Genomic DNA, 25,949 nt, shown 5'->3' on the forward strand with positions numbered 1-25,949 from the left:
TCGTAATGAAAGCATTTATGATTTAGTCTCTTAGCAACTTTGAAGAATATAATATAGTATCATTAATTATAATCCCCATGCTGTGTCAATAGATCCCCAGAATTTACTTGTCTTGTAACTGGAAGTTTGTATTCTTTGATCAACACCTCCCCCTTTTTTTTACACTCTAGCTCCTGGTAACCACCATTTCTAATCCCTGTTTCTGGGTCCAGTTTTTAAAAATTCTACATAAAAGTGAAGCCATACAGTATTTGTTTGCTCTGTCTGACTTATTTCACTAAGCTCTTTTATAATTAAATATATCAAATAAGTAAAAGTATAAATTATCAAAAAAGATTATCAAGATACAGGAGACTGATTTTCTTTATTTCAATACCCTGATGGTACACATTTTATTAACTGGCATTCAGCCTGTGCTTGTGACTTATTTTAAGAGGAATCTAGCTTAGTAAGTGAATTTCATTCATCTGCATTCATATATAGTGTAATAGATGTATAGAGAAGGAAGAGATTTGGCCTGAGTTGCCATATAGAAAATGTACCACACTCTTCAATGACCTCAGATTTAGATCAGTAAAAATAAGGGCTTCTGATTTTGGAAAAATTTAAGGTAATAGCAAAGGGGGAAGCAAAGATCTGAAGATCAATTTTAAAAAGACTAAGGTAACTTATGAGAAAGTCAAGGATGAACAAACAACCTTAGTTACATTTAGGACAAGAATAAGATCATCAAGAGAACAGACTCAGGAACAGGGAGTTTTTTGCGATAAGGGCATAAATTGCTGGCTGCAATAGGAGGGTAGACCTTTTAATTCCTAATTGTCCTTTCTGTGAGATAGACTGACTTTTATATTAAACTGTACAAAATAAACACTGCTAAGGCAGAATAGGAGATAAAAATGAGATAAAACCGTCTAAGATAATTCTGCTACTAAAAATGAGTTCAAGTTTCCTGCTGTGGCAATCAGAAGTACAATTTCCTAGGGTGCAAATGAGGAGAGTGCTTTGTGAAGGGATTTGAAAGATAAAGGAAAAGTTGAAGAGAGGAAAATGCAAATGTAGATTCAAATTTTAAAAAGAGGAATAAAAAGAGCATGCTCTGCCATTCTGGATTAGGGAGCTTTAAATTAATGTTGGACAAGGTTCCAGAATGAATTATTAAAGAGATGATTCAGAGAAACCTAGAAGATCCATCAAAAGTTCACTGAGATCAGTTCATGACAGAGTAACATCATTTCCTCTTTTAGCAAGAAATATTGCTTGTTGTATGAGTGTATCTGATCTTCCACAGGCATATTGGAGGTTCCTTCATAAAGTTTCTGGAGAAAGGATGAGAAAGAATAGATTTAATGCAATAATAAATATCCTGTTGGAAAATGTGTCTGAACAAAAGCTGCTTAACAGAATGATGTCATCCAAAGAGGAAGTTCTAAATGCTACTTCCCAGGACTCTTCCACATTTAACATTTCTTGCAGGATAGGTCTGCTGGTGATGAATTCCCTCAGTTTCTGTTTGTCTGAGAAAAGTATTTCTCATTCATTTTCAAAGGGTAGTTTCACAGGATGTAGAATTCTAGGTGAGTGGATTTTTTTCTTTAAACACTCTTTAAGTGTTTCACTCTTGTTTTACTTGCACGGTTTTTGATGAGAAGTCTGTGGCTATTCTTATTCTTTCTCCTCTACATATTTGGGGAAAAAAAATCATCCTTCTGGCTTCTTCTTTCATTTTCTTTTTTTGGGTTCAATTTTCTGCATATCTTTGAATAAGATACAGTTAAATTTTTGCTTTGTTTTTCTTATTTATTCTGCTTGGTATTCTCTGATCTTGGTTTGGTGTCTGATATTAATTTTGCAAAGTTGTTGGTCATTATACTTTAAATATTTCTTCTTCATTCTCTCTCTCTTTTTTTTTATACTAGTATGCCAATTACATGCTATAACTTTTGAAACTGCCTCATATTTCTTAAATGTTCTGTTATTTTTTCTCCTTTTTATTTTCTCCTTACATCTGAATTTTTGGAAGTTGCTATTGACTTATTTTTTTTAATTGAAATATAGTTGGTTTACAATGTTGCATTAGTTTCAATTATACAGCAAAGTGATTCATATATATATATATATATATGTGTGTGTGTATATACATATATACATATGTATACATAGGCTTCCCAGATGGCACTAGTGTTAAAGAACCCACCTGTCAGTGCAGGAGATGTAAGAGACGGACGTTCAATCCCCAGCACGGCTTGGGAAGATCCTCTGGAGAAGGGCATGGCAACCCACTTCAATATTCTTGCCTGGAGAATCCCAAGGACAGAGGATCCTGGTGGGCTACAGTCCATGGGGTCACAAAGAGTTGGACACAATTAAGTGACTAAAACACACGCACATACATATATAGATATGTGTGTGTGTGTGTATATGTGTGTATATATACATAATATGTTTTTTCAGTCTAAAAAGATAACTTTTTCTCTCATCAGTTCAGTTAAGTTCGGTCACTCAGTCGTGTCCGACTCTTTGCGGCCCCATGGACTGCAGCACGCCAGGCTTCCCTGTCCATCACCAACTCCTGGAGCTTGCTCAAACTCTTTTCATCAAGTTGGTGATGTAGGTCCTTTTCGGTTATCTGTTTTATACGTAGTAGTGTGTAAATGTTAATTTCAACTCCTTATTTATCTCACCCTTCCCCCTTTGGTAACCATATGTTTGCTTTTGAAGTCTGTGGATCTATTTCTGTTTTGTTTATAAGTTCATTTGTATTTTTTTTAGATTTCACATTCATGCTATATCATATATTTGTCTTTCTCTGCCTAGCTTATTTCACTTAGTAAGATAATCTCTAGGTCCATCCAAGTTGCTGCAAGTGGCATTATTTCCTTCTATTTTATGGCTGAGTTGTATTCCATTGTGTGTATATATACCACATCTTTATCCATTTGTCTGTTGTTGCTTAGGTTGCTTCCATGTCTTGGTTATTATGTATAGAGCTACAATGAACACTGGGGAGAATATATCTTTTTAAATTAGAATTTTCTCTGGATATATGCTCAGGAATGGGATTGAATGGCAGCTCTATTTTCAGAATTTTAAGGTACTGTTCTCCATAAATTAGAGTGTTTTTTTATTTGGAACATTTTCTTTAAATTCTTTTTTAAAAGTTTCATCTCTGCTTGCATCATTTATCTGATCTTGAATGTTATCTACTTTTTAAAATTAAAGCCCTTAATACATTAATCATAGTTATTTGTAAAATACCAGTCTGACCTGTCATACCTAAGTCTAGTTCCGATTGATTTTTCTCTTCAGGGTATTTTTTTTGCTTTCCTTTTGGCATGCTTAGTAATTTTTGGTTGAAAATTAGTCATATAAATAGGTGATAGGCTTTTAGTATAAGGATTTATGTTAATCTGGCTAGTAGTTGGTCTGTGTTAGTCTATGTTCACTATAGTATTACAGTGCCAGAGATTTTAAATTCTTCCTTAATTTTGTCTCTCATCTTGCCTTTTGGCTTCCCTGTGTAATTTTCCTCAGAAAGAATCTGTGTCTTGAAGATCCTTCATTGGCAACCCACTATTATACTGAAGCTTCATTGCTGTGGTGGAGATAAGGGGAGCAGAAACATTCAATGATTTTATGATTAAATCTCAGTCCTTTTGGGAGCAATGTCTATGGCTGTCACCTTCACAAGTGTTTCTGCAGTGGCATAGCTTTATAGTTTCTCCCCTAGGTAAAACAGGACAGCTAGAGGGGACTGGAGAGATAGGAACGCCCTCCTCAGTGAGAATAAACCGCAGGGAAAGCCTTTCCCCTAGAGGGTAGGCCTTTGCTATGAAGAAGATTCTTGGGCATATTTCACTATTATTTTTCTCCCCCCCCTTTTTTTTTTCTGCCAGAGTCAGTAGATGATCCTTCTCAGATCTTTACCCTGAGAATCTGGGTGGATTTGTGGAGGTAAAGCCCATAAATGTGTAAGCGCACCTCTGAGACTGTACCCACTAGAAATTTCTCCTCTCATACTAATCTTCATTCAGCTTCTAGCAATTTGTCAAAGTTATCATGTGAGTGTTCCTAACAGTTTATGGCTCCAGTACCTTCTGCCCTAAGTCAGCAGATAACAACTGTGCCTCTCTGGATGAACTTTTCTGTCCAGATTTGAGGGTCAGATTTTTGCCCTGAAACCTCAGTTCTTTGATAGGTCTAAGAAAGTCAGTGTTGTGTTTTTTTTTTTTTCAGGTTATCTAAGATTTTTAATCACAAGGATGGAGGTGATGACTTCTGATCTCATTAAAGGTGATTCACGATATTGACAATTTGGAAGAAGTTATGAATTTAACCAAAGGTCCCATCACTTCATGGGAAATAGATGGGGAAACAGTGTAAACAGTGTCAGACTTTATTTTTTTGGGCTCCAAAATCACTGCAGATGGTGATTATAGCCATGCAATTAAATGACGCTTACTCCTTGGAAGGAAAGTTATGACCAACTTAGATATTAAAAAGCAGAGACATTACTTTGCCAACAAAGGTCCGTCTAGTCAAGGCTATGGTTTTTCCAGTAGTCATGTGTGGATGTAAGAGTTGGACTATAAAAAAAGCTGAGCACAGAAGAATTGATGCTTTTGAACTGTGGTGTTGGAGAAGACTCTTGAGAGTCCCTTGGACTGCAAGGAGATCCAACCAGTCCATCCTAAAGGAGATCAGTCCTGGGTGTTCATTGGAAGGACTGGTGTTGAAGCTGAAACTCCAGTACTTTGGCCACCTGATGCAAATAGTTGTCTCATTGGAAAAGACCCTGATGCTGGGAAGGATTGGGGGCAGGAAGAGAAGGGGATGACAGAGGTTGAGCTGGTTGGATGGCATCACTGACTCGATGGACACGAATCAGGGTAAACTCCAGGAGTTGGTGATGGACAGGGAGGCCTGGCGTGCGACGATTCATGGGGTTGCAAAGAGTCGGACATGCTGAGCAACTGAACTGAACTGAATATAAAAGAGGTAAACTTTAGTTTCTGCCCTTGGGTTGAAAACACTTTTTTCAAGGATAGGAAAAGAGAGTTGATCTTTAACAATGGATCCATGGAGCTTTAGTCATCATTTAGATTACTGTAAATCAACAGAGAGGATCAGCTTCCAAAGAAATTAAAGCACTGGTTCATCTAACTGCTTTGAGAATTACATAAGAATAAAACTTCAAATACATTGGGTTAAACAACTTTCTTTTTTAAAAAATAATTTTTACTATCTATTTATTTTGGGTTATGCTGAGTCTGTTGCTGTGCCTGGGCTTTTCTCTATTTGTGAGAAGAGAGGGCTACTCTCTACTTGGGGTGTGAAGGCTTCTTATTGAGGTGGCTTTTTCTGTTGTGGAAGACAAGTTCTAGAGCTCATGGACTTCAGTAGTTTCAGTTCTCGGGCTCTAGAGCACAGGCTCAGTAGTTGTGGTGCAGGGGACTTAGCTCCTCTGTGGCATGTGGGATATTCCTGGACCAGGGATCGAATGGGTGTCTTGCAGGTAGATTCTCTACTGCTGAACTACCAGGGAAATGCCCTAAACTGCTTTCATTACTAAAAAACTTTTTAGAATCTTTAACGTGCTCAAGTTCATCATGATTTTCCATGAGGATAAAGAACCCATAGCATTTGCCAATTTTATTTGACCATTGATCTGTTTTTGAATTCTGGCCCTGGCATTGAATAGTTGTAAAATGCTGAATAAGACATGTGACCTCTAAGGATCTTAGTATTTTTACTTCTAGAATAAGAATAATGATGATTGTTGCACAATCGATGCTATGACATTTAGCTGAGAATAATGTTTGAAAATGCTTGCCATCATTGCTGAGCACATAAGTTCTGAAAAAACATTGGAAGTTTTCTTTGTGTATGCTCAGTCATGTCCAACTCTTTGCGACACCATGGGCTATATCCTGCCAGACTCCTCTGTCCATGGGATTGTCCAGGCAAGAATACAGGAGTGTGCTACTATTTCCTCCTCTAGAAGATATTCCTGACCCAGGGATTGAACCTGAGTTTCCTGCATTGGCAGGTGGATTCTTTACCACTGAGACACCTGGGAAGTCCTTTAAGTTTTCTTTAAGTTATGTTTTAAAAAAAATTTTGGCCATTACCTGGAAAAAGATACTTAGAAATGGGTTATATTCAGAACATCTAGCAACTAATATGATTTAGTCATTTACTAACCGACACATTGCTCTAGGAACAGCCCTTGGATATTGGTCATGCCAGTATCAGGAGGGTGCCAGGTGATGCGCAGTGGTGAATACTCAGGGAGAGATTTAGAACCATGGCTTTTTATTAATTATAATGAAGCTATTTTAATATTTTAGTTGACGGTGTGTCTATACTAGTATGTATCTGAATCTTGTCAGCTCTGTACATAGCACACAGCAGTATGTTTGGGGAAGAATGTTTGACCGTGTAAAGCTGCTCAGTACAATGTTACAGCCAAAGGAACCAGAGAAGTTTATTCCAGAAAAGGGAAGACTTGGGTGATGGGGGCGGGCATGAAGGCTGTCTTCAAATATCTGAAAGGTTGTCAGGTGGAAGACAGACTAGACTTGTTCTGGGTGGCTCCAAAGAGTTCAATCAAGCACAATTGATGTGTGAAAGCTTTAGGGCATGAAAGTTCACCTCTACACAGGGATACGTTTTCAGAACTCATATCAGTTCAAGCATGGCTGCCTTCATGAAGTGCTGAATTCTCCATTATTTAAAGATATTCAAAAAGAGAATAGTCAAGTGATTTGAATGGGTGCTGTAAAAGGAGATTCAACTATTGGACAGTCAGTGTTAGAGGTTCAACTCCAAGATTCCTTCATCCCTGAGTCACTTTGATTCTCTGACCAAGAGGCAGGAGTGTCAGTGGTAATTCTTCCATTTCTGTGAACTACTTACATACATTATGTCAAGTTTATTCCCCTCTTTAACCCCAAAAATAAAACGAGAGCAGAGAACTGCATAGGTTAACTAGTGAGATAAGCTGCTGCTAAGTTTGACTATGAGTTGAAAACCTCTACTCCTGAAGGCTACTAACCAAAGAGAGACAAATAAAAACAGAAGTGTACCATCATCAAGGTGTACACAGCAACTCAAACCTAACTGAGTTCAGCTCATTTTTAAGAAAGCTTGTCTAAAGCTTGGCTACTTGTCTGGCTCTTTTGCCTCTCTTTATGTTCTAACTTCTGCTTCATGAAACTATCCACTCCTAGGAGGTTTGAGTTTTTCCTCTATAAATGGAATGGGTTGGGTAAGATACTCTGTTTATTCATTTTACTAGTGTTTATGAAGTAGGTCCTTGGTGGCAGGCATCGCACTAGTTCTTTGTGATGCAAAGGCACCCATCCTGGTTCACCCTCGGGTGCTCTGACCCCACATCAAGAGAGCGACAAGACAGCTATGGTCCCCGACTGCCAACATTGTCTTTAAGAAACTCCTCACAGGGCTCGGCCTGAAATGATTTGGTTCATTCATATCAAATGAATGATTGTAGAAGACTGTGAATGCTGGAACTCTCTATCTATACACATGCTTTTATTATCCAAAAGCCTGTGTGCAGAGACTGTGAGTGATTAGACATGAGAAAGAAAACAAATCACTGTTGAATTTCTTCCAGTTTCCCCTTAAGGATAACTATGAGTTCTGAGTCCTGTCATTTCCTTATTCAATTTTTATTTCTCTCTCAAGATTTGGGATGGAAAAAGTGGTGAGTTCCTTCTTAAAATTGGTTGCAAAAGTGAGCCTCAGGCATGAATTTTATTCTCAGCCATAGTCTCCTGAGAACATAGCCTGGGAGACATTCCCCAGTAAATTATGTCTCTTACTGTAGATGGTAAAACTAAGTATAATCTTTAGGCTTTTAAGTATACATTAGCTCTTTCCCTCTAAACCAGCCTTTTATAGAGGTTTCTAGAACTTTTCCACCCCTTTAGCCTTTCTGAACCCTGACTTTTAGTGAGGATGTATTGGTTTTATTAGACAGCTCATTTTTTTTTTTTCATTAAAAAGGCAGACAAGTGTAAAGATTGTTGCAAGTCTACCCATGAACGCCAGACTGAAGAATGTTAACAATGGGAATTCAACATTGGGATATTGTAAAGTAAAAGAAGTAAAGCCTTTTTTTTTTCTTAATCACATCAACAGGTCCGTTTTGAGAGCATGTATGAGACACCAGTCACTGAGATCTCTGGATAGGATCTTACTAAACCCTCGCAAGAGGCCTCTGAGAGCACATTCTATCACCATCTTAGTTTTTTAGATCAGAATTGTGACTTTCATGGGTTAACTGATTAGCCCAAGTGCTGCTGGTGAGGAGGCACACTGAGGGATGGGGTGGGGGTCTACTTGGCTACAATCTAGGGTTCCTAAAAAGGTCAAACCAGTCACATCCTGTCTGATTACATGCTCCTCCTCTGTTGATACTTTCTGCTCTGTGATATATGACCCAAAATATTTACCCCAAAACTAGTCAGAGCTGATCTATAAAACTCTCTATGTGAAGACTATATTAGCCAATGTGTATTTTACTGAGAGGTTCTGTCCAGTCAACAGCCAGGAGCGTGAAGACCAGGACGCTTAGGGAAGAGTTTTTTGTGACACCATTGAGCTTTTTATTTCACTCTCACTTAAACTCTGCCTGTTTGCCAGTAGGTGGCGTCTTCTAAAGCAACACTACAATCTGACACTAGAAAACCAGACTCAGAAAACCCAGCTCCCGCATCCCTAATTGTTGTTATTGTTTAGTCGTTAAGTCGTGTCAACTCTTCTGCAACCCTATGGACTGTAGCCCGCCAGACGCCTCTGTCCATGGGATTTCCCAAGCAAGAGTACTGGAGTGGGTTGCCGTTTCCTCCTACAGGAGATCTTCCCAACCCAGGGATCAAACTCTTGTCTCTTGCATTGGCAGGCAGGTTCTTTACCACTGAGCTGCCTGGGAAGCCCTAATACTTAATTTAAATAGATAAAAACAGATTTATGAAATAAAGACAAAAAAGGGATCAGAGGTATATTAAAATGAATTTTTACTGCGACATTCTAATGCCAGAAACTTCTATTGCCGACTCAAATCTTGTGTATATAACATAGACCATGAACCAGGTGGTGTGCAAGGATCTGACAACGTATTATTAATAAGAAGCATTGTTGCTATTATTCAGCTCTCACTATATGTCAAGCACTGTACCGGGTGATCCACATGTATTTTGTTACATGATTTAATCTTCTCAAAAACTCCATGAGATAGGCATTCTGCAGATGTTCTGAAGTTCTAAAAGTTACAGACATGGGGGAAAGAGTAAGCTAAGAATGGAGATGAGAATCACATTTCGTAACATGGAATACTTCTCTGTGGCAAGTGTAGAAAAAAAAGGGACAATCTGGGTGGGGCTTTCCTGGTGGCTCAGTGGTAAAGAATCCACCAGCCAATGCAGGGGATGCAGGTTTGATCTCTGGGTTGGTAAGATCCCTTGGAGAAGAAAATGGCAACCCACTCCAGTATTCTTGCCTGGGAAATTCCGTGGACAGAAGAACTTGGCAGATAGAGTCTATGGACTTTCGAAGAGTCGGACATGACTCAGCAACTAAACAACAACAATCTGAGGTGATTAATCCAAAAAGTTGTGGTGTTATTTTACAAGGAACTGGTACTGCATATGACATGCAATGGAACAATGAGCAAAAGCTGAGTTTCTGTGTGTGTGATTATGGAAAAGAGAAAATCTTTTAAATCATGTTTTTATTGAACCTCTACTATGAACCAGATAATGTACTTGGGATTTACTATATTATTATTTGGAGGTGGGAGACAGAGGATTGAAAACAGGAGTTGGGGACCAGTTAGAAGACAATTACAATGGCCCACATCACTTGGTTGTGTAGACCTTGTAGAGTGAGTGTCTGTTCTTCTCCCATGTATGGTTCCTGAAGTGCATTTCCCTTTTGACTTCAAGTTTTAGGGGGTAAATGTACTAATCACTAAACAGAGCTTTAAAATTATTGCCCTCCTCACCTAAAGGTCAGGAGAATCTTCACAGCTGTCCGATGATCCTCATCTGGATTCAGCAAAGGGCTTTACATGAAATTCTAATCTGTCTGCAGATGCATTTCACTCATTGATAGTGTGTGAATTTTTCCTGCTTACCCTGAGATAGAGTCTCCTGAGCTAAATGACCAGTGGCATTTTAGGAGAAATTGTATTTTTTCATGGTCACATCATAGCACCTTGGTACAAAAAGCAGAGATGACTTTTTTTTTTTTCCTGAAGAAAAAATGCGTTTATTTTGTTGCCTTTCTTTTCTGAAAAAAAAAAAGAAAGAATAAACGACATGCTGCCTTAAACTCCTAGTGACATTCAAAATAGTTCAGGAGGGATGCTGCTGACAGTAATATGAGCTTCATACATCTCTGCTTCCCCAGGAGGATGATAAAATGATTTCCAACTACCAAAGAATGTGTATGCCTCTACAGTTAAAGTTCTCTTTCTGTGGTTTTATAAACACCTGCACAAATTACTTTTCTATCCCACTAACATATATGGAGTGTATGTGAATAGAGAAATTGAATAGAGAAACCATTCTTTCCATTCAAGTGCATAAAAAATCCCACTGTAAGTAAGACAGGATTATAATTGCCTGGCTAAAAGCTCTCAAGAGCCCAGCTCACTGGGGACACTTCTTCATGCATCTAGGAGAGAATACTCTTAGAACAGGCCAATAGAGTGGAATGATTTCATTTCATGGGGCTTCCCCTTCATCACTTTGTGTGATTGCTCTGCAAGTCTCAAACATAATTCAGTTTCTACTGCAAGGACTGGTGTGAGAGAGAGAGATCTCGGGATCAAAGTTTTCATAGTCACCTGGTATTTCAGACATTTTAGGGTCAGTTTTCACCAAGTCAATGTGCTGGGGTATTTGTAGTGGCCATAGTGGCTCACACATTAATCCCAATTTGAGGCAGAAAGGATGAAGCCATGGAACTGATACAGGTGTGTATTATTATGTGGAACAGAAACCACTACTGTTTGCAATGACCCCCTCCACCAACAAGTCATTCTAAAGGGTGTTGATGACTGAAGTTTTCCCAGGGACTATAGGAAGGGACAGGACTGAAGCTATATTAGATCTAAACTAGACATATGTGTGTCAGTCTCAGGAGCAGCCCCTGCATTGCTTCCTACTGAGTGAAAAGGAGCCTTTCAATCATTTGATGCTACCTATCTCCAAAGTCAAATTTCCGAGTTTGGTTTGTAAAAAAATCTGTGCATGTGTAGGTAAGATCGGCCTTCTTTCTCAGATAACAGCAAAAATATCGTCTCCTCTTCATGATTCTCTCTCATGTGCGAGCCTTTTGCTAGGCACCTTGTACACATTAACTTGCTTTTTACTGTCACGTGACAAGGAATGTGTCATCAGTTCTATTAATATGAAGGAATAGGCTCAGGTATGTTAAGTGGCTTTTCCAAAGCTACAAGGTTAGCAGTCATAGTAATATTACCATAACTAACAGTAAAACAAACAAACAAAAAAATGAATGAATATCTACCATGCCACACTGTGCTAAACAGTTTCACTGAATTACCTCGCTTAATTTTTACAATTCTAGGATGAATATCTTATTATAATCTATCTTCTACTGATGAAAGATTGGAATCTCTTCAAAAAGTAGGCATCGGCTAGTGTCTGGCTTTTGTTTGTTCTACAGTCCTTCTCATTGTTTTTACCAATTTTTCTGCTCAAGAGCGGACCCCTGACCCAGACATGGCCCACTGGAGGATTCTATCCCCAAGTTACAACCATTGGCTCAGTAATTAACCTATATCCCAAAGTGGCCCAGTGAGGGCTATCCCAGGGACTTGAGCTGGAATTATGGGAAAGAAGTGCTCCCTTGTTTCACATGAATATTTATCTTGATAATGCAAGCTTGGGGTAGCCAGGGAAATATTTGTTATGACCTAGGGGGTATTTACCTGAGGAATAAGAGGAAAGCAGAACAATAAAAAACAGAGAGAGAGAATATTTCCAGAAGCTAAAATAATTCTCCTTTCTGTGGGATTTGTCTTCAACTGAATCTCTTTCACTTTCAGCCAGTGAAACATTATATATCAAAGAAATGGACATCAAGAGTGAAAGGCAGATTATAGACCTTAAGATGTGGGATTGGATCACTAGGAGTGATGAGAAGCAATGAGAATTCTCTCAGTTCTGATTGGGCAACTGACCATCATCACTTTAAACTGCTCTCTTCGAATCTTGATTCAGACCATTTCCTACTAAAGGTTGAATTTTAGGAGACTTGATAGAAAAATATCAGGATGCTGGAGAGTTTGTAATTTTCTGATAGTTTTTAGAAAACTGCTAAAAAAAAACAAAAACAAAATCTGTACTGATGGACAGATGAGAGAGAAGAAAATACAATCTTATTATGAGAGTATGAGAAGTCTTTTTCAGCCAGTATGAAGTAATCCAAGGTAATTGAGATTCAAAAATATATATCCCATGAATAGTTGGAAAAGCTGAATTTTCTGCCCCTAGCCAATCAATGAAAACGAAGGCAGAGAAAGAAGAAGCTCCATGTGTTAGCTTCTTATTGCTGCTGTAACAAATTATCACAAATGTAATAGCTGAAAACAGTACAAATTTATTCTCTTTTGCTTCTGGATGTTGGAAGTCTAAATCAAGGATTGTTTTCCTTTTAGAGGCTTTGTATTCCATTTCCCTGCCCATTTCAGCCTTTAGAGACTATTCATGTTTCTTAGCTCATCATCCCTTCCTTTTATAACTCTAGCCTTTTGCTTTCCTGTCACCTTCTTGTGTTTGTGTGCTAAGTTGCTTCAGTTGTGTCTGACTGTTTGCAACCCTATAGACTATAGCTTTCCAGGCTCCTCTGTCCATGGGATTCTCCAGGCCAGAATACTGGAGTGAGTTGCCAGGCCCTTCTCCAGGGTATCTTCCCAACCCAGGGATTGAACCCACATCTCTTATGTCACCTGCATTGGCAGGTGGTTTCTTTACCAACAGTGCCACATGGGAAGCTCCTAAGCCTGTGTCATCCAACATTGCCTCCCTTTTAGCAGGACCCTTGTGATAATTACATTGGATTCAATCTGATAATCCAGGATAATCTCCTTATCTCAAGATCCTTAATTTAATCACCTCTGCAAAGTCCCTTTCACCCTGTAAGGTAACAATTCACAGGGTATGGGAATTAGAGCTTGGACACCAGTGAGGGGTGGTCATCATCCATCCTATCGCACTCAGCTGGAGACCTTATGGGACCTAGAAAAAAATTTCACCTAAATACCTCCTAACAGTCACCCCTTCCTTGGAACGGAGAGAGAAAAGTTACCTGTGACATTGTTTAAATCTTCAGACTGAAACAAGTATCAATACAAAGCCAATTCTGGACTTTCTAATGAAATGGTCTGCTAAATTCACAAAGCTGAAGATTCTTTGAATTGAATTTCTGTAATCTGCAACCTGAACACGTGTGATTTGTACACCTGCTCAGGATCACAAAACAGTAGACCTAGGATTTCATGCCAGGTCATTTGATGCTCAGAGTCCATCCTCTGCATCACTACAGGGGTCGCTAATGATAATGCTCATTAGCCCTTTATTTGAGTGCTGTGCTGTGTATAGTCACTCAGTCATGTCTGACTCTTTGTGACCCCATGGACTGTAACCCGTCAAGCTCTGCTGTCCATGGGGACTCTCCAGGCAGCATACTGGAGTGGGTTGCCATGCCCTCCTCCAGGGGATCTTCCCAAGCCAGGGATCAAACCCAGGTCTTCCGAGTTGCAGGTGGATTCTTTACCATCTGAGCCACCAAGGAAGCCCCCTTGTTTACAATTCTTGGTTGGTGCTCTCCCTCCTCATCCCCACTCCCTCCTCACCCCCACCCTCACAGGGATTTACTTTGTGGCTTCTATGTTCAGGGATACACTCTCCTCTAATCCTTAGCAAATTCCTAGGCTGTTTCTTCCAGTACTTTTTTAAAAATGGTAAACAGTGACTCACTGGGAAGACCAGCCCCAGATTCTATGACTGCAAAGATATGTATCTTTCCTGGGATATAAAAAAGACTTTAATAGTTAACCATCCCCTTTCAACCTGACCCACCACCAAGACTGAAAAACATGCTCTTAGTCAGACACAGTTGAATTTTCATATTTTGTTACTTTAAATTCTTAAACCTCAAGTACCACCCATGACTTCACTATTGGCTGCCTGGAAGGTACCATCCTTTACTATAAAACCTTATATTGCCTAAAAAAACAGCTGATGCTTCACAGTAGCTTAAATATAAACAGGAGGTATGAAGATGGCACAAGATGGTCAACTTAATCTAATTTATGGTAGGTAGTAGACAATTGTTTTTTGAAGTGAGATATGTGATTACTGATTGATTTTATGATGTTATGATACTTTGTACTCCCGTAACAGTTCACTTTAGCTGGGTTGTCCCTTCAATTTGGAATATTGGTCTCTTAAGTGAACCAAATTAGGTTATCCTATCTCCTTAGTTGGACCTAATATAGCCTTAACATTAATCATTTGGCATTTGACAAGTGAAACGTGGGTATTTACATAATGTAAATTTGATATGTGTAATTTGATAATGTAATTGTGAAGATTTTTTCATTATCATATTTCATTATATATTTCAGAATGGTTACATTTATATGACATCCTTTACTAAGAATAAGTACAGAAAAAAATACTCCAGTAAATTCTCTTTTAAAAAGTCATGTTTACATATGTTTTCTAAGAGTCTCCCTTCTAAGGAAAAAAATACGAATGCAAAAGATAATTTGCCTATATTTTTAAACTCAAAATAGGTGATTTTGCACTATGAAGTATACAGAATTGCTTTAGGCTTTGTTCTGACTAACACACTGTAAGAGTATCTTTTATACATCTTTTTGGAAAAACCATATAGACTTATTTTTGAAAAGTATTATGGAAAAAAGCGTACGTGGAAAAATCTCACAAGTACTTGAAACAAAAATATACTTTTCTGATTATTAGATCAGCTGTCAAATTGGTGTATTGATGTTAATTGAGGCTTGACATAATCATACTATATTCTGACTGAAGTGAATTTATTTTTCTTCACTAGTTTGTAGTTATAATCTGTTCAGTTGCGGCCTAGACCAAGCAGATTTTACTTATTACAATATACGCACAATCTAATAAAGCAGTGTTGGATATACTAAGCTTAAAGGGGAAAGAGAGGTAAGCCAGTTAAAATACTTGGAAATGATACTAATAAAAACATTTGACTTTTCAAAAAAATAAAAAAGTCACGTTCCATGCAGTGAAGATTATGCAATAGTATTTGAATTGAGAATCCTTAATGCAAATTCTAACACACTTTAAAAATCATAGGTTGTTACAAACAATGGTGACAGCATGCATCTTGATGAATGAAATATTCTATACTTTATTTGGTAGTTAGATTTATCTTGGAGCTAAATGTTTCTTCTGTTGCCATCTTCTTGTAGGAAAACTTACACGTTACCAAACATTTTAGCTTCTGTTTTATAGAAGTGAACACACTGGTTAGCTGAGGCTGATAGAACTCTAGATCATTTTTCTATATTTATAAATCTAAAATAATTCTAATGCTAGAAGAATTAAATACAAGGTTTAGAAAATAGATAATCCTTGGCCCCTAAATTTTAATCCCCATAAAAACTAAGCTATAAATTGCAAGTTGTTACAGAATCATAGAAATCTAAGAGTGAGAGAGAGAGAGACCAAAATCTGCTGTGTCCCTGAACGGAAGTGTTTAGCAGTCTCGGAACTGACAGATGTTGGAGACAGGACTTTATGGCTAATGTGAGCGAGTCTTTATTTCTGTGTTTACTGCTAGGAAATCGATTGAATTAGTACTGCCCTTAAGGATCTCACAATCTAATATGAACCCATACATTCCTAGCGTTGGAATCTCTACATCACCTCATCTGATTCCCCCAATATTTTCTTCTTGCCCTAGACCCTGGACTGTTCTAAATTAGTGAGGGTGGACAAACCTGGTCCTGAAGCTCTGGACTCTGATTCTTGAATTAAGAGAATAGCTCTGTCATACCTGGTGGGAGAAAATTCCCTGATCCTCCTAGCCCTATCCTCAGCGCCTGGGGGTCTGTCTCAGGAAAATCTTGATACTACTTCAGGTCATCTCTTGCCCTTTCCCAGCTAGACCTGCTTCTGCAGCCTAGGCAGTTAATTCATCAGGTTGGTGGAGCCCAGTGGTGGAGCCCTTTGCGAGCCCAAGGAAACATCAGAACCCAGACCAGAGATGGCTCTCAGCTTCATTTAAGTTGCAAACTCTCAACAGTAGGTTTACTTGAGCTGTGTGATCTTGAGCAAGTTTCTTAATCTTTCTGTGCTGAATTTTTCTATTCTGCATAATGAGGCTAAACAATAAAACCTCCCTTACAGAGCTGTTTTGAAGATCAAATGTGTTACTATTTGTGAAGCAGTTGAACAGTGCCTGATGTATAATAAATTCTATGTGAAAGTTTGTAAATAGAAATATTAAAAACAAACAAATGAAGAGCATTAGAATATGCCATCCCAAAATACGTCTCTTTGACATAAGGATTATTTTGAGCTAATTACTTTTGAGAAGTAGCAGACACTGGAGAAGCTCAGAAAATAGAATGTTATCTTTTGTAAGGGAAATTGACACTTATAAAGAAGATCTCCCTTTGTAAAGGTATCTCTATACCAGGAAGAGAAGAATGACTCTAAATCACAAGAGACTCTTTGTCAATGGAGAAGGCAGCCACTTAAATCTGCACAACAAACCATACCCCTTTTTACTGTGCCTTTCCTGGAAACCTCTAACTGGCCTCCCTGTTCCACCCCCAGCACACACCTTTCTCTCTTTTGACTTCAGCTGGAGATGGTAATCAAGGGAGTGATTTAGGTCATCTTAGGGAGTTACTTGGTTTCCCTGGGTCCCTCCCATATGTCTTCATGATCATCATGCACATGTGCTCAGTCGTGTCCGACTCTTTGTGACTCCATGGACTGTAGCCCAGCAGGCTCCTCTGTCCATGGGATTCTCCAGGCAAGAATACTGAAGTGGGTTGCCATTTCCTCCTCCAGGAGATTTTACCGAACCAGGGATCAAACCCATGTCTCCTGTGTCTCTGCATTGGCAGGCAGATTCTTTACCACTGAACCACCTGGGAAGCCCATATGAGGCATTGTTGTTAAAAGGCTTCCCAGGTGGCACAGTGGTAAAGAATCTGCCTGCCAAAATAGGAGATACAAGAGACACTAGGTCCATCCTTGGGTTGGGAAGGTGCCCTGGAGTAGGAAATGGTAATCCACTCCAGTATTCTTGTCTGGGAAATCCTATGGACAGAGGAACCTGGTGAGCTACACACACAGCACATACATTATTAAAGTAATTAAACAAGGTGGCCCTTGGACTAACGTGGGTCTAGTGTCTGGTGGCCTACATAAGCAAACCAAAGTAAAAGCATGTAAATGCTTCAAGCTTACAAGATCAAAATGTTAAGGACAACCAGCCCCAAACAGCCAAATAGGTTTGAAGCTATGAAAGTGTGAAGATGTTAGTTGCTCAGTTGTGTCCAACTCTGCGACCCCATGGAATGTAGCCTGCCAATCTTCTCTGTCCACAGAATTGCTGTATGGCTCAGGAAACTCAAACAGAGGCTCTGTATCAACCTAGAGGGGTGGGATGGGAAGGGAGATGGGGGGGGAGTTTCAAAAGGAAGGGGATATATGTATACCTATGGCTGATTCATGTTGAAGTTTGACAGAAAACAGCAAAATTCTGTAAAGCAATTATCCTTCAATAAAAAATTAATTAATTAAAAAAAACAAGAATACTGGAGTGGGTATCCATTCTTTCTCCAAGGGATCTTCCCAAACCAGGGACTGAATCCAGGTCTCCTGCGTTGCAGGCAGATAATTTACTGTCGGAGCCACCAATCAATAATTTCCTTACTTCCCTTCTGCCTTTTCTCTATAAAAGTCTCCACATTTCCTGTCCTGTGGAGTGCTCCTAGCCACTTCCAGTTCAACATTACTCAATTAGATTTGATTTTTGCTCAGAAAAACCTCTTAAAATTTTTTAAATGCCTCAATTTACTTTTTAACAAGATATTTAAAACTCTATTTCCTTTTCTTATGAATCTATCTTTTATTACAGATAGATTAATTTGATAGATTACTTGATCTCAGACAAGATTTCAGAAGCAGGTAGAGGAAAATTAATTTTCCACCTGTACAGAAACACATAATCAGTGTGTTAGATAGAGAGCAGCTGGAAATGACAAGGGAGAGAATTCTAGAATCTCAGAGATGTCCTCCAAGTATATGGGAGAAAGGGATGAGACCAGAGTGCCCTGTATTTGTCATCCCTGATGTAGACCCTAATGGGCTTAGCCCTAGACACAGTTTTAAAGCTGATATATTCACAATTACTCTCTAACCTCTGTTCTTCCCTTTGGAAAAGATCCAAAATGTATCCTCTAGGGAGTAACATTTATTCATTTACTCAATGGTAATTTTTTTCTTTATTGAGTACCTCCTTATCTCAAGGAAGATGCTACATGTTGGGGACACATGTAAGGAAGTTAACCATGGTCCCTGTCCAGATAAAGCTCAGATTCTACTTGGTGAAAGAGACATTAAGCAGATAATTGTGCAATTACTTATTTAATCAAAACTGTGAAGAGCATTCTGAAGGACAAGATAATGTGTAACAGGAGTCCCATTCTAATCCTGTGGGTCAGGAAAAGTGACTTGAAAGAAATAGTATTTCAACTGAGAGTTGAGCACTTAGAGGAGCTGGTTAGGCCAGAGGTTTGGCCTTGAGGAAGAGAAGGGCATTCCAAGCTGAGGGAACAGCATGAACAAGGGCTCTGGAATTATTTTGCACTAGATGAGATTCAACAAAGAAGAATTAACATAAAAAAATGGTGCAAATGAACTTATTTATGAAACAGAGTTACAGAATTAGAAAACAAACTTATGGTTACCAGGAGGGAAAGCAGGAAGGGAAAAATTGGGAGATTGGGATTCACATATATGCACTACCATACATAAATAGGCAACCCTGTTGGCTCAGAAGGTAAAGAATCTGCCTGCAATTCATGAGACCCAGGTTCGATCCCTGGGTTGGGAAGATCTCCTGGAGGAGGACATGGCAACCCACTCCAGTATTCTTGCCTGGAGAACTCCATGGACAGAGGAGACTGGCCAGTTATAGTCCTGGAGGTTGCAAAGAGTTGGACATGACTGAGCAACTGGCTTTTCACATATAAAAATAGATAACTAATAAGGACCTACTGTATAGCACCAGAAACTCTATTCAATACCCTGTAAGGCCTATATGGGGAAACAATCTAAAAAAAGAGTGGATATACTTACACTGATTCACTTTGCTGTACAGCAGAAACTAACACAACATTGTAAATTAACTACTCTCCAATAAAAATTAAAAAAATAAAACACCATGGTGGAATTAAAACAATAATAAAAATAAGAACAGATGATTGTCTACAGAAATCCACACACAAACAAAGAATTAATATCTTACTTTAAGAAGGAAGGAGTGGTAGGTGACGGATGTTTTATATAATCACCTGTTTCCCCCAAGGGCAAAGAGTGTTGGTATCTTCATTTTACAAGCATCATGCAACATCAGTAGGGGATATTGAAAGTAATTCTGATTTGGGAAAGGGACAATTTCATGGAGGCTATATTCCAGGGTTTTACAGGATGAATTGAGCTATTATAGAAGTGAATAAACTAAAATAAGAAGCTATAGACCAAACACATTACTATTAAATGTAAAATTTTTGATATTAGAGAGATGGCAGAATTTGTGTTTGTTTTTTCTTAGGTCTATTTCCCTGGGTTCCTGAAAGCATACTGTGGAATCTGCTGCCACAGTGATGTACAATAAAGTTGCCCTGTTTACAGGTTTTTGATAAGCTGTTTTTAGTCTTTAATAAATAAGAAATGATGCCATTGTCCTTTACAAAATAGCTGAGGTTTTACTTGAACAAAATCTGTTTGGAAATGTTAAGCTGGTTACACAGAACTAATATGCCTCAAGGTGGTCATTCTCTCTGGATTAAAGATGTGGAACAATTGTGGCTCCTGTTACAAGGAAAATGACAAAGGACCATTATAAAAGGGACAAAAATCTCTGTTCCCAGAGGGGGACTGACAAGCTGAAAGTCCCCCTCTACATGTCAACACAAAAGCCTGATTGCCTCGGATTGTTTGCTTATGTAAATCAAAAGACTGCCATTAATTCTGCAAGTGGAACTGCTGAGCAACAAACAAGGTGGTGATTGGCTGGGTTCTTGCTCACGGCTTGGTGCAAATCTGACAAATTCTATTACTTTTGTTCTACTCTCTCTCTGGATACCTTTAGGAAAAGAAGCTTGTTATTATGCACTAAAGTAAATAATTTGTGTTCTTAGAATAAGAGTTGGATTTGAAGGCAAGAGAACTTATCAAGGATCAAGGATCTTCCCCAAAGCTCTCTCCAAGTGGGACTCAACTGTACATTATGACAGACGTACCAGTGACATTCAGTCAGGTAGAGTGTAATGGGGATACACCCCCTGAAAACAGTCAACAAGAGATCACTAAAATCACAGAAGAAGCCAGTGACATGGATGGCACCCCACCATACTGCAGGGTAGAACCTAGACTTGATGTACCCACAGAAAGAAATCAGGAGAAAAGTGAAAAATTACAAGAGGACATACTGCTCAGCTCATCCATGGATGAGAAGATTCTAAAAGGTAAAGCATTTTCCTTCTCTCTAATTTGCTTTGATTTGATTTGTGAACTCACTCAAGAGTCTTTGGATAAAGTGTTATGAAGGAGTAAATGGCACGTCCTTTCACTCTCATCCTTGCTCAAATGTGGCCCCTTAACCTACTGGGGCTTCAGAACATAAGGACTAAACCTCTGCCTTGAGTCAAATCCAAGCTCATTTAATTGAGAGTTCTGTCACCCTGGGCAATTTTCCTGGCCTCCTGAAGCCTTAGCTGTCCCATTAGAAGAAGGCAGATAATAGTACTGAGATTTGCAGAGTTATTGTGAAAAATTATTGTTTGTTAAATGTTAACTTCTGCTATTTATCATTATATGAGGAGCTCCATTATTATTTGGTTAAAGGGAATTCGTAAATTCAATTTTTATTTCTAAATCTACCTGAAAGTATCAGAATTCATGGTACTATACCTTATACAGACATTAAAGAAAAGATTATCATTATGTTTACAAGTAAAGAACTCAGTGAAGAAATGAGTTTGAAGAGTGAAATAGTTATTTTAGTGACCACAAACACACACACAAAATTACCTCATTAGAGTCTAAATTGGTAATTTATTTATCTTAAACTACTTAAATGTTAAAATATTAATCTTATGGGGTTTTTCCCTCCAGAAAAACCAGAAGAGAATCTCTATGTTGTTCATAAGGCTATCACAGATCTTCCTCTCCAAGAAACAAGTGTTCATGAAATGGCATTGAGAGAAGGTAAGAGGAACTTTCCCTTTGTACACAGAAATTGTTTGACTGGATACGGAGGGCAGTTTTTGCATGGGATGTTGTGTGAGTGTGGTATTAAAAAAGGAATCCAGGCAATACCTTCAAAAGTTCAAAGCTGTCCTAGGCAGATAAGGGAGTCTGGACTTATCTGTGGGTTCTACCTTAGAAAGGATTATAGACTCTTCAAGACTGAAACTGCATGGATCTGTATAATTGCTTGGAACACTTTGACTTGATGATATGACATCTGTGTCTTAATAAGTTAGTCAACTGTATCAACCTTTCCTTTTGATTAAGTGTCTTCAAGTCTGTGTCAGGCACCTTGCAAATTGTAAATGTTTCAAAAATTGATTTATCCTAAAAGTTTACCATTGGCATACAGTTTAAAATAATCTTATAAATTTATTTGCTCTATAGGAAAATTCTAGGCCTCTGACGTAAGCACAAAATTGTTACCTAATTCCTATCAAAGAAATCTTCCAAGTGATGAAGTTAACTCTAATTGTGTCCTTTCAGAAAATGCCTGAGTAAAAAGAACATGGATTTTTAAATGATTATATTATTTTACAAATAAACTCAAGAGTCTAAGAGACACAAAGTGTTTCAGACTTTTAAGGAAACACTTACATTCAAATAATTTCCAAATAAAGTGCAAGATAAAAATCTATTAATTAATTATTCATATCCTCTCTTGCAGGCATAAACATCTTATCTCAAAATTGAAACCAGCTTGGTAGACCTAAGTGACTTAGCTTATTTAGGACCTTAACAAGCAAAACACTGAAGAATTATTGATTGAAATATTAGAACATCATATAAAATAGTAGATGCCAAGGTTGTTGGCAGTTTTCCGAGTTTGTCCACCTTGTCTGGACACCACTCAGACTGTCTGCTGATTGCATACAGTGGTCCACTCTATAGTCACTCAAGGAATAATGTCATAAGCAGCAGTTCTTGTCAAGCCCTTATATTATCACAGCTTATTTGTAAGACCTAAACCCTATGAAATGAACTAAATAATCTCTTGCCCTAACCCTTCTGCTGCCAATGAACAAGCAAACTCTCAAAGACAGAGATCTCAACTTTTATCTAGAGTCCCTTTCAAATTTCTGACCAGAAGGTCGGCTGGAGACAATAGTTCTCTAAGATATTTTATTTTCTTTAAATAAAATAAAAGCAGTCTGGATTTTTAAAAGTGGATAGTCTCAGGGTGAATTTTTCCCTGCATGAATCCTTTTGTGTTTGGTAGAACATATGTTTCTGCTGTAGGGTTAGAAGGACACATTTTGGTATCTTTTATTTTCACAGTGGCAAACAGCTAAAAAGTCTCTGGAGAGAACACTCTTGGGTTGAAAAATAGGAAAATGTTAAAAATACTGAGAAAAATACTACACTTTAAAGACAGAAGTAATTGCATGCATGACAACTCTATGCCCAAGTCATAAGATCAGTTTCTTTGGTTCTTGTGAAAAAAAGAAAACCAAACAAGATTATAGTAAACATTATAATGTGTATTTATTTATAATGTAAAGGATACTGACAGATGTCAGTGGCCTGATAGGAGCTGTGCACAAGTAATGAGGAGTGATGATCCATCTTCACTTCTATCTGTTTGTGTAACTTTACAATTATAGTTGTGAAAATAAAATGAAAAGAGAATGAAAAATCTTTGATGGAAATGGACATGTTAACATCTTTCAGTGAAAATAGGAAGCTGTGCAGGAGAAAGGCAAAGAGAAACAGTGCCTCTCACTTTATTTAAAGACTCGAGTATTCTTGTCTGGGAAATCCCATGGACAGAGGAGCCTGGCAGGCTACATTCCATGGGGTTGTAAAGGAATCAGACATGACTTAGCAACTAAACAATAACAACAATGGTGTTGAAAGAGAATAGTGAACACAACCCTGAGTCAGGCACACTGCAGGCTGAAGCTTCCCACAGAAGTCCTTTAGGGGTGAAAGTTCTGAAAACAATCTCTACTCTCTCCTTATTAATTGGTTTTTGCATGCTCAATAAATGTTATTGAGGATATGCTGATAGGATGTTTGAAAAGTGAAATTTGCAGTGAATTAAATGAGCCTTTTTAAAGTCACTACATGGTACCAAACCACTGGAGTTAATTAGTTGTCCGCTAAGGACGTGTCTAAAACAGCAGGCTAATCTAACATTAGCTAGATATGACCTCAATGTGATTTTTAAATCTTGACTCGCTAGCAATCAGTGGCAGATCCTAGACTATACTGTGTGTCCTTTGGTGGCATTGGTGCCTTGATTAGCCCAGCACCTGTCTCTTGGCCATCTGTGGTTGCCTGCTTCTTCTTCACCCCTGGTACTTTAGGACAACTCTGAAAACATGGTGGCAAATACTGAATTTGCTACTCTGAATGAGACCAGTCATTGGCAGTCATTATTTCATTATTTTTACTGTTGGAAGGAAGTCTTTTTTCACTGTGAGATATTTTTCTAATTTTCTTTGAGGAATATCCATGTGTGTTTAGGAAATAGGTCCCCATGTTTTTTAGCATATTCATATACCCAGTCATGATAAGCTAGACAGGATTTTTAAAAGTGTGTCTCATGGAATACCAGTCTCACTAGATATAGTTGTTGTTCAGTTGCTAAGTTGTGTCTGACACACCAGGCTCCTCTGTCCTCCACTATCTCCCCGAGTTTGCTTGAATTCATGTCCATTGAGCCAATAATGCTATCTAACCATCTCATCCTCTGCCACTCCGTTCTCCTTTTGCCTTCAATCTTTCCCAGCACCAGGGTCTTTTCCAATGAGTCGGCTCTTAAGATCAGGTAGCCAAAGGACTGGAGCTCCAGCTTTAGCAACAGTCCTTCCAAAGAATATCCAGGGTTGATTTCCTTTAGGACTGACTGGTTTGATCACCTTGCAACAGTAGTCCATAACAAAAATTTCCATAGTCAAATGAGGTTGGGTTGCTGGATCCTAATATTCATTAGCATTTTAAAGGTTCAGATAAATTCTGAGGAAGCTTATTTGTGTTTAATGCATTGTTTTCCAAGATAATTTGATGGGGTAGCCTGTTCCATTGTGTAAAACATACTAATAACCCACAGAACAATATCTCATAAAATATATGCTGGAAAATGGTTGTACAGAAATATAATCTGGAGAATATGTGGGTATTTTGAAATCTCTACATATATCAACTACCAATTGATTTTGCTACAGGGCATCAGTGGGAGAAGATTCCTTTGAGCAGCAGCAACCAAGAAATAAGCAGACAAAAGGAAAGGATTGCTGAACAACCTCTAGAGGAGAGAGAAGATGAGGAGCTGGAGAACACAGCTCTTCAGGCAACTGAAATTGAATGGTTAGGATTTCAGAAACCTAGCCAGGTTGATGTGTCACATTCTAAGCAGGATGAGGAGCAAGAGGTTTGGGATGAAGAAATTAATAACGATGATGATGATGATTGCAAAGATGATGAAGATGAAGTTCGCGTGATAGAATTTAAGAAAAAAAATGAAGAGGATACTCAATTAAAAGAGGAAGGTGATGCAAGTGAGGACTCCCCACTGAGCAGCCCCAGTTCCCAACCTGTCACACCTGATGAGCAGCCGACCTTTGGGAAGAAGGGTGATTTCTCCAGAAATGCTTATTCAAGATACAATACGATATCCTATCGGAAAATCAGAAAGGGGAACACCAAGCAAAGAATCGATGAATTCGAGTCTATGATAAACTAACCGGAACTGAGAAGTTCTCATGCCCACTAAAGCAAAAGCTAATTCGGTTTTCCTGATATGTATCTTCGTTGCCTTATTTGAGTTGTTCCCTTTAAAGAAGTGGAAGCTGAATCTCTGGTTCACTGTAGAGTAATGTGGAAATAACCCTAGTAAAAATTCAGTCTGGTAATCTCAAATCCAAAAGCTTTAGGCTTGTTCTTGGACATTTGTTTTTTAATACTTTACTAATACAGCTTTATGTGCTAAGCACTAAACAGCAAGTACCACTGGGAAATCCAACATTTAAAAGTTTGGCTTTAAAGGTAGCAATGCTGGGAAATGTAGTCATCAAATGAAAGAGTACTATTTGAAATGAAATGTAGTTCTTTTTGTGTCTTTCTTCCTGTACCTTGAGGGGGATGGAAAGTCTGGTATCAAATCTCTCTTTATTTAAAATGTGATTTTATAGACTCTGGCAATAAACTTTCCAAAATATTTTGCCTTTCCTATTATCTTCAGATTTTAAGTTGTTTTTCTTGGCATCTATGGAGTGAAATTCTGTATAGGTCGCCTTCCTAGGTGTTACCATTCACTGAATTTTCTCACTGGAGGGGCTGAGCATTGTCAGTCAGGAAAATTCTGTTTACTAAATGTTGGCTTTATGCTCTCAAGATGAA

At 38.3% G+C, this 25,949-nt stretch overlaps 1 protein-coding gene across 2 annotated transcripts; it reads left to right on the plus strand.

The window, feature by feature from the left end:
• Nucleotides 1-1,310: 1,310 nt before the first annotated feature.
• On the plus strand, nucleotides 1,311-25,476 carry ERMN (ermin). Of its 2 annotated transcripts, none has more exons than XM_081585336.1 (4): nucleotides 1,311-1,577; nucleotides 20,495-20,821; nucleotides 21,471-21,563; nucleotides 24,776-25,476. In XM_081585336.1, exons 2-4 carry the CDS (start codon nucleotides 20,584-20,586, stop codon nucleotides 25,291-25,293), a joined length of 849 nt encoding a protein of 282 aa, XP_081441462.1. In that variant the 5' UTR covers nucleotides 1,311-1,577; nucleotides 20,495-20,583; the 3' UTR covers nucleotides 25,294-25,476. The 2 variants fall into 2 exon arrangements, with proteins under 2 accessions (XP_081441462.1, XP_081441461.1); XM_081585335.1 differs by having other exon boundaries at nucleotides 1,457-1,577; nucleotides 19,906-20,821.
• The last annotated feature ends 473 nt before the right edge of the window (nucleotides 25,477-25,949 follow it).

This window comes from Giraffa tippelskirchi, chromosome 3 (assembly GCF_054371585.1).
Source record: "Giraffa tippelskirchi isolate mGirTip1 chromosome 3, T2T-mGirTip1v1.2.pri, whole genome shotgun sequence".
Taxonomy (NCBI): domain Eukaryota; kingdom Metazoa; phylum Chordata; class Mammalia; order Artiodactyla; family Giraffidae; genus Giraffa; species Giraffa tippelskirchi.